At 42.7% G+C, this 8,467-nt stretch overlaps 1 protein-coding gene across 1 annotated transcript; it reads right to left on the bottom strand.

Moving 5' to 3' along the window:
- Positions 1 to 869: 869 nt before the first annotated feature.
- Positions 870 to 7,661, bottom strand: LOC146640187 (general transcription factor II-I repeat domain-containing protein 2A). Its single transcript, XM_085351216.1, has 2 exons — positions 7,535 to 7,661; positions 870 to 1,819 (listed from the first exon to the last, which is right to left on the bottom strand). The coding sequence occupies exons 1-2, from the start codon at positions 7,659 to 7,661 to the stop codon at positions 870 to 872; spliced, it is 1,077 nt and encodes a 358-aa protein (XP_085207342.1).
- Between the last annotated feature and the right edge of the window lie 806 nt (positions 7,662 to 8,467).

Raw genomic sequence — 8,467 nt, 5'->3', positions numbered from 1 at the left:
GGCCGTCTTCTTCTGTTTGTCTACCACCACTATGTCCGGTTGGTTAGCCACCACCATTCTGTCCGTCTGTATCTGGATATATATATATATATATATATATATATATATATATAGTTTGTCTATATAAAAAATCTTATTTGTCAAAGCCATCCATCTGCTTCGCTTTCATTATTAACCTTAAAATAGTGAAGATACAGAAATGTCCTCAGTTTATATGTCAGAGTGACAAAATGCTTCTAAAATCTCAGAGTCCTGTGACTATTTTCCAGGATGACATGAAACTACGACAGATTGTGCTCTCATACTTTGTAGCACACCACTGAGACACATGTGTATGTACCGCCTGGCGTTTGCTGGTCTCCCCCTCCCCCTCCCCCTAAGCACATTAATCACTTAGAGCAGGGGTCCGCAACCTTTATCATCAAAAGAGCCAAAAAAAAAATCGTAGGGAGCCGCAAAAAATAACGTAATAATTTAACTTTTCATTTTTTTTTTATTTTACCTGTTACAACCACTGAATAAAACAAACAGAAGTGCAATGTGCATTTGTAGGCCTGCTTTGAAATAAATTAAACTGCTAACTGTAGGCCTATTTAAGTCCGCCGTATATTTTTGTAAAAGTACCTTAAAGTAACTTTAATATAAATAAAACATGTAGCTGAAGCTTAGCAGCTTTTAAAGGAAAAAGAAAAATAAGGAGATTCTTTGACAAGTCCATGTCAGTGTTCTCTCGTCCTCTTCCAGTTTTTTGCTCAGCCAGCAATCAACTGAAACACCTGAACATACAAAAAATCTACATCAGCTCAGAGTCTAAAATATTTTTTTTTCTGAAAAATAATAGCTTGTAAAATGCTATTGACCTTACCATTTTAATGTGACTTCTGTGTCTGAAGTTCGCTGCAGATCTTCCCTATGTCGGGGCTGTAAGATGTGACTTTGATCTTCATACAGGACTGTAGGCTCTCATCTTTGAGGCGGGAGCGGTGTTTGGACTTTATAAAATTCATGCTTGAGAAAACTTGCTCACATAAGTATGTTGAGCCAAAGATGGACAGGACTCCAAATGCATACTTTTTCACATTAATATACATGTCAGGAATGGCACTCCATGTTTCAAAAACAAGTTTGTCGGGGTGGGGGAGTTTTTCCATATCACTCCATTTGCGCTCTTTAGCGAGCGTAGCCTTCTGACGGGCGACTTCTTCAAGATCCGCCGTCAGTGTTTTGAACTTATTTACCCACAAATCTTTATTCGCTATGTCGGCCAGTTCAATTTCTAGATCAGACTTACATACTCCGGTGAATGCAACTGTGTTCAGCAGAGATGGGTCGATGTCCAGCGGTGTGACAGGGAAAGAGAGAGTATGTTTCTCCTTTCTGAAATCACTGAATCTTTCTCCAAATGCAGCTTGCATTGGAATGATGGCCCGGTGGAAATATTCATAATTTATTTCATTGTTCGCTTCTTTGAACTCTCTTAGGGAGGAGAAGTGAGAGAGCGTACGTTTTTGTGCATCTCTTGCGAACACTGTCATCTTGCGCTCAAATGCCAAAACATTCTCCAGCATCTGCAGGGTCGTGCTTCCCTTTCCTTGTAGATTTGTATTCAGCGTGTTCAAGTGACTTGTCATATCCACCATGAAGTAAAATTTACCCAGCCAATCAAGGTCTTCCAGTTCAGGATAGCGGAGGCCTTTGCTTTCCAAGAACGTTTTCACATGCTCCAGACAGGTAGCGAAGCGTTTCAGCACCTCTCCCCTGGACAGCCACCGGACTTTGTTGTGCAGCAGGAGATCTGCATATGCGTTGTCGACTTCTTCTAACAACGAACAAAACTGTCGGTGGCTTAACCCGTTCGCAATTATTTTGTTCACTATCACTAACAACATTCATCACTTCGACACATTCGGGGGGGAATGTTTGTGCGCACAGTGCTTCTTGGTGGAGGATGCAGTGAAACGCCATCAGCTCTCGATCCAGTAACTTTTGAAACAAATTCACAAAGCCCTTCTGTGCTCCTCTCATACTGGGTGCCCCATCAGTAGACACTGACACCAGGTGAGTGGTGTTTATTCCTTTCGCTTCTAGACAACTCACAGCAGCCTCACAAATGTCCTGCCCTCGTGTTTGGTCCTTTAGCAGTATGAGTTCAATCAGTTCTTCCTGAGGCCCATCACAGTTGACATATCTGCATAACAGTGCTGTCTGCTCAACATCGTTTACATTACTTGACTCATCGCAGGCAATTGAAAATGCTTGAGCTGAATTGATGTCATCAATTTGCTTATGCCTGATGTTTTCTGCCATTTTAATGGTCCTGTCTCTGACGGTCTTTGCGGAGAGAGGCATTTCTCTAATTTTCTGAACAATTTCCCCCTTGTTTTTAAAGTCGGAGAATAGATGCTCTGATGTTTTTATGAACAATTCTTTCAAATATTCTCCGTCTGTGAACGGCTTCCCCCTCTTTACAATCTCCAGAGCTGCCACACAACTAGCTAGTTGGCTGATCCACTTCTTGAAACATAGTTTGCTCTCTTCAGCTTTTCACAGCAGTTCCGAAATTGCTCTCTTTCGCTCATCTTCGGATGGGTATTTTTCAGCGAATGCTAAGTGCTTGTTTTGAAAATGTCTTTCAACATTACATTTTTTGTTGTTCGATATTCTCTCGGCACATATTAAGCACACAGGTAAGCCAGCGTCGTTGGCGGTGAATGCAAATAAATATGTCCACGCTGAATTAAACTCTTTATTTTCTTCCAAAACTTTTCTTTTTTGGGATTTTTTCATGGTTAGCCTTTTGCAGGGTTAGCATACTCTAAAATCCCCCAGCAGGTAAAGGCGGGGTCTGTTGACGTTGATGTGACGTATATTTTTGTTGAAAAATTATAAATTAAAAATTGCTTTTTTAAAATTAGATAGTATCAACTCAAACTCCAAGATAACTAGGCAAAAAAAGGTAAACTAATAATCATGTATGAATAAAAATGAGTTTCGAAATACCTTTCATTTATGGTTTTTTTTTGTAAAGTCCAGAGGGAGCTGCTACAAGGAGGCTGAAGAGCCGCATGCGGCTCCGGAGCCGCAGGTTGCCGACCCCTGACTTAGAGGAAGATGAGCTGCTTTAAAGGAAAATAAGCCAAAAGTTGACTGTACCTGTTCCAAAAGGAAAAACTCTCCAAGGTGAGAACAGACGACCCAGAACTGCCAACATCTGGCTGAATTTAGTTTTAATATAAAATATTCAAAATGAAAAAAGCTTTCAGATTTCCACCCTCCTGGAAAGAACTGAGGAGAGCCCCAAACGTGGGGCCACCCAGCAGCCGTGCAGAAGTCACAGGGGACTGTAGTGACGTGCCTGTGGGTTCTGCTGGCAGCCAGCCGCACCAGAGTGGATCGAGCCCCAGGTCCAGAGGCCCCCCACCCACCGGAAGGGGCCCAACTGAGCCACAGGCGCCAGGCTCCACCAAGCAGCCACCAGGAGTGAGCTGGTACATACCTGAGTGCCTAGCCCTGCACCCTGTTGTTATATGCTGGATGTCACGGTTCTGGGTCATTTTGACCCAGCATTTTCTGTTTCTGTTTTGGTGTTTTTCTAAAGTATGATTTGTTCGGGTTTTTGAGTTGTGCTGGTTTGATTTTGTATTAAGGGTTATTCTTGGTTGTGTTCTCTTTACATTATTTGGTGTTCTGGCCTTTAGTTTAAGTCACTGTCTCTGTTAAGTCTCTGTTTTATATGTTACAGTATATTCTTTCTATCTACCTCTCAGTTTCAAGTTTGTGTTTTTGTAATTTGTTTCTTATTTCCTGTTTTATTTTGACAGTCCCAGTCCTATGTCAGAGGGGGTGTCCAAATTCATGGGCTGCATCCTCCTGAGGATGCATTTGTAGACCGATTACGTCACAGCGACTCGCCGAAGGCTGTCCCAATTCGTAGACTCCTCTGAATGCAGCCGACAAATGCGTCCTCCTTTTCCCCGAATTTGAAGAATGGGTCGGGTGTGTCCTTTGTGGCCCACCATATCCCAGAATTCTTAGCGCGGCCCAGCCAAACTCCAGTTTGGCGGCCGCTAGTAAGTTTTAAAATTACTCTTATTACTCTTTCTGGGTCACAAAATAAACTTTTAACATATTTTCAGGCGAGAATGTAGCTGTGTAAACTTAAAATATCTGCTCGGTTTATCAAGACATCGCATATTTGCAAAAGTGCTTCGACGTTTTCGGAGACGTCTGTTACCCACCAGCTCAATAGCTAGCCGAGAGCTCGAGGGTCACTAGAGCTGCCGAGAACGGCACAACTCCCGGCACATCATTTTCAGATCACGGCGGACTTTTGCTACTCGGGTTAAACGTAATATATAAGTCACTTAGACAACCTAAAAATGTTATTGTTGGGCTTTTTTCAGTGTTTTGTTTGTTCGTGAGTAAATCGGTTTGACTGAGCTTAAAGTTATTAGATTAGATAAAATAAAACTTTATTAATACCTCGGGTGGGTTCCTCCTTGGTTTTCACACAGCTGAATAAACATCAAACAGAAAACTGATTAAACAGAAGTGTGAGACGGTCGAGAATTTACGCCAGTGTCCTGTTATATTTTAGATAGCAAGGAGCAGACGGCCGAGTTTATTAAACTCCACCGAGACAACGGTGACGCTAATCAAAAGGCTAGACCGTCCAAATTCACAGCCGTTTACTTCCGGCCTACCCAACCTTCTGAGAACCCAGCCCACGTAGACTGTGAAGGCCGGGTCCTCAGGAGGATGCAGCCCATGAATTTGGACACGACTAGCCAGCTTTACCTGCCCCTGTCTCGGTAGCCCTAATCTCTCCCAGCTGTGTCTCCCTCCTGTTGCCCATTCCCTGATTACTCCCCTGTGTATATAAGCCCTGTGTTTTCCTGTGCTCTCTGGCGTGTTGTACCCTCAACATGCTGTGTGTTTTGTACCCTCAACATGCTGTGTGTTTTGTCTCATGCTCCTGTTTAGTTTTTCCTCTTCCAGTGTTTCAGTCCTTAGTTCCTCTGTCCAGAGTTTTAATTTGTTTTTTGTTCAGTTTAATTTATTAAGAGGTTTTTCCCAGCAATAAAGCTGTGCTTTGAGTTTTACCTCCATGTTTGAGAGTCCTGCATTTTGGGTCCTTTTTCCTGCCTGCCTGCCACACAGCCAACCATAACACTGGATTGTCTCAGGGGCATCTTTGCACAGCCTGCACCTGGGGTCTTGCCTGGTGTGACAGACCCCAGCCTCTATGGCTCTTGTCCTCAGAGCTTGTTCCTGTGCTGCCATGATTAGTGCCCCTGTATTTCAGTCAAGCTTTGTGCCACTAGGAGGATTTCAGCCACTTCTTCTATCTGCCGGTGGCAGTGATGGGAATAACGGCGTTACTAAGGTTGGTGGTTCGATCCTTGGCTTCCCCAGTCTGCATGCCAAGCATCCTTGGGCAAGATACAGAGCCCAAGTTGCTCTCCAATGCGTCCATCGGAGCGTGAATGTGTGTGAATGCTTAGATTGCACTTAAGTATAGAAGGAAGTGCTTGTATGAGTGGGTGTGAATGGGTGAATGAGGCATGTTGTATAGAGCGCTTTGAGTACTCCGGTAGAGTAGAAAAGCGCTATATAAGAATCAGTCCATTTACCATTTATTTCTATTGATACAACGCTGTTACTAAAAAAAAAAAAAGTGGTGCGGTCGCGTTACTATTTTTCAACAAACAGACAGTTGAAGCTGTGTTCAGCTTACCGCATCTTATATCAGTTACACAGAAGTAGCTGTAAGTAATCTGGGCGCTACAGCTTTCAGCAGCTGTGCGCTCACGCGGACGGCAATCACTTTCTAACAGACGATCACTTTTTGGCACAACACCTGGAGCTAAGGGGGCAAAATAATCACATGAGGAAGAATATAGTAGTCGTGGTAAGCCAATCACATGACCACTTTAGGATGACAAAGCAACAAGGTGATGTATACCAGTTTTTAAATTGTGTTGATAGGCCACGTAGAGTCATGATAAACAATATATACGCGGCGTTTTTTCCTGAATAGTTTCATCACGTTTAACGTCTAAGGATAGCACTAGCAAGCACTCTCTGCTTATGAGCAAAAAATAAAAAAACAAAACAAAAAACACCCCTTTTGTGTGTATTTGTTATCATCTATCGTCCACATGGGCCTTACTCAGAGTTTCTGTCTGATTTCTCAGACTTTTTATCTGATTTAGTGCTCAGTTCAGATAAAATAATTATTGTGGGTGATTTTAACATCCATGTAGATGCTAAGAATGACAGCCTCAACATGGCTGTTATTAGACTCAATTGGCTTCTCTCAAACTGTAAAAGAACCCACCCACCACTTTAATCACACTCTAGATCTTGTTTTAACATATGGCATAGAAACTGAACATTTAACAGTGTTTCCTGAAAACCCTCTCCTGTCTGATCATTTCCTGATAACATTTACATTTACAATAATTGATTACACAGCAGTGGAGAGTAGAATTTATCAAAGTAGATGTCTTTCTGAAAGTGCTGTAACTAAGTTTAAGAATATAATCCACCCACTCTTATCATCTCGAAATGCCCTGTACCAACATAGAGCAGAGCAGCTATCTAAACACTACCCCAACAGCAGTTGATCATCTTGTTAATAATTTAACCTCCTCACTACGTACGACTCTGGATACTGTAGCTCCTGTGAAAACTAAGGTCTCAAAGCAGAAGTACCTGACTCCGTGGTATAATTCTCAAACACGTAGCCTAAAGCAGATGACTCGTAAGCTGGAGAGGAAATGGCGTGTCACAAATTTAGAGGATCATCATTTAGCCTGGAGAAATAGTTTGTTGCTTTATAAGAAAGCCCTCCGCAAAGCCAGAACATCTTACTATTCGTCACTGATTGAAGAAAATAAGAACAACCCCAGGTTTCTCTTCAGCACTGTAGCCAGGCTGACAAACAGTCAGAGCTCTGTTGAGCCAACCATCCCTTTAACGTTAACTAGTAATGACTTCATGAACTTCTTCACAAATAAAATTTTTATCATTAGAGAAAAAATTACCAATAATCATCCCACAGATGTAATATTATCTACAGCTACTCTTAGTACCATTGATGTTAAGTTAGACTCTTTTTCTCTAATTGATCTTTCTGAGTTAACTTCAATAATTACTTCCTCCAAACCATCAACGTGTCTTTTAGACCCCATTCATACAAAACTGCTCAAAGAAGTCCTGCCATTAATTAATGCTTCAATCTTAAATATGATCAACCCATCTCTAATAATCGGCTATGTACCACAGGCCTTCAAGCTGGCTGTAGTTAAACCTTTACTCAAAAAGCATCTCTAGACCCAGCAGTCTTAGCTAATTATAGGCCAATCTCCAACCTTCCTTTCATATCAAACATCCTTGAAAGAGTAACAGCTAACAGATCTGATCTGAGGCTCTGCTCTTTTTCCTCCACATTGTCTAAGATGTGGGCCAAGATGTTTTGGAGCTGGTCAGCACTATTCTGGATTCTCCTGACGCTTGTCTACCATCCTACGGCTGGACTGCTCCACTATACGGCCGCTGAGCTCCTGTGCCTTCGCGGTCAGCTGCCGCTCCCATCGCCGGCGGAGCTCCACTACCACCTGGACATCACTTCCAAGCCTCGCCGGAGATACAGCCATCGTGGGTCCCGCAGGATTTTCCTCAACTCCAGACAAAGCAGACAAAATTAATTCGTTTTGGTCTGCTACTCGCCAACCTCGCAGGAAACCTCATCGGGCTGTCAACCACCGATCTCTAGCCCACCTGACCAGGGCGTCCACCGCGATTAGCGAAAAAGAAAATACTCCACTCAACTTTGGTCTTCTAAACATCCGCTCACTGACAAATAAGGGACCTCTCATCCAAGACCTCACATCTGACTGTAAGTTTGACTTTTTCTGTTTAACTGAAACCTGGCAACAACCTGATGACTTTTCTGAGCTCAATGAATCTACTCCTCCGGGGTTTGTTTACTTTTCTAAACCTCGCTGCTCAGGTCGTGGGGGTGGTCTCACGATCATTTTTCGTCAGCACTTAAATGTCCTGCCAGTTATCGTTGATACCTTTAGTCCCCTAGAGTGCCTTGCATGTGACCTGACTGGACTGGATGTTGTGTCTGCTCCCTCTCCAGAACCTTCTCTCTATTTTGAGCCGTTTTCCACTTTTCATCTTCTTGATTTATCTGATATTTCTGAGTTTATTTGTAAATCAAAGTCTGCCACATGTCAACTTGACCCTATGCCTACAGGGCTTGTGAAATCCTGCTTCTCTTCCTTACTCCCACTCATCTCTGCTATCATTCACTCTTCACTCATCACCGGTTTCGTTCCCTTCTTATTCAAGATTGCTTCAGTCACTCCCATACTGAAAAAAACCTTCTTTAGATCCTAACAACTTTAACAACCTCTGTCCGATTTCTAATCTACCCTTCATCTCTAAAATACTC

Source organism: Diplotaxodon limnothrissa, linkage group LG1 (genome assembly GCF_057381915.1).
Source record: "Diplotaxodon limnothrissa isolate DT_005_m linkage group LG1, D_limnothrissa_male_GT1.1, whole genome shotgun sequence".
Classification (NCBI taxonomy): Eukaryota; Metazoa; Chordata; class Actinopteri; order Cichliformes; family Cichlidae; genus Diplotaxodon; species Diplotaxodon limnothrissa.
This window is presented reverse-complemented; position numbering and strand designations above follow the sequence as displayed.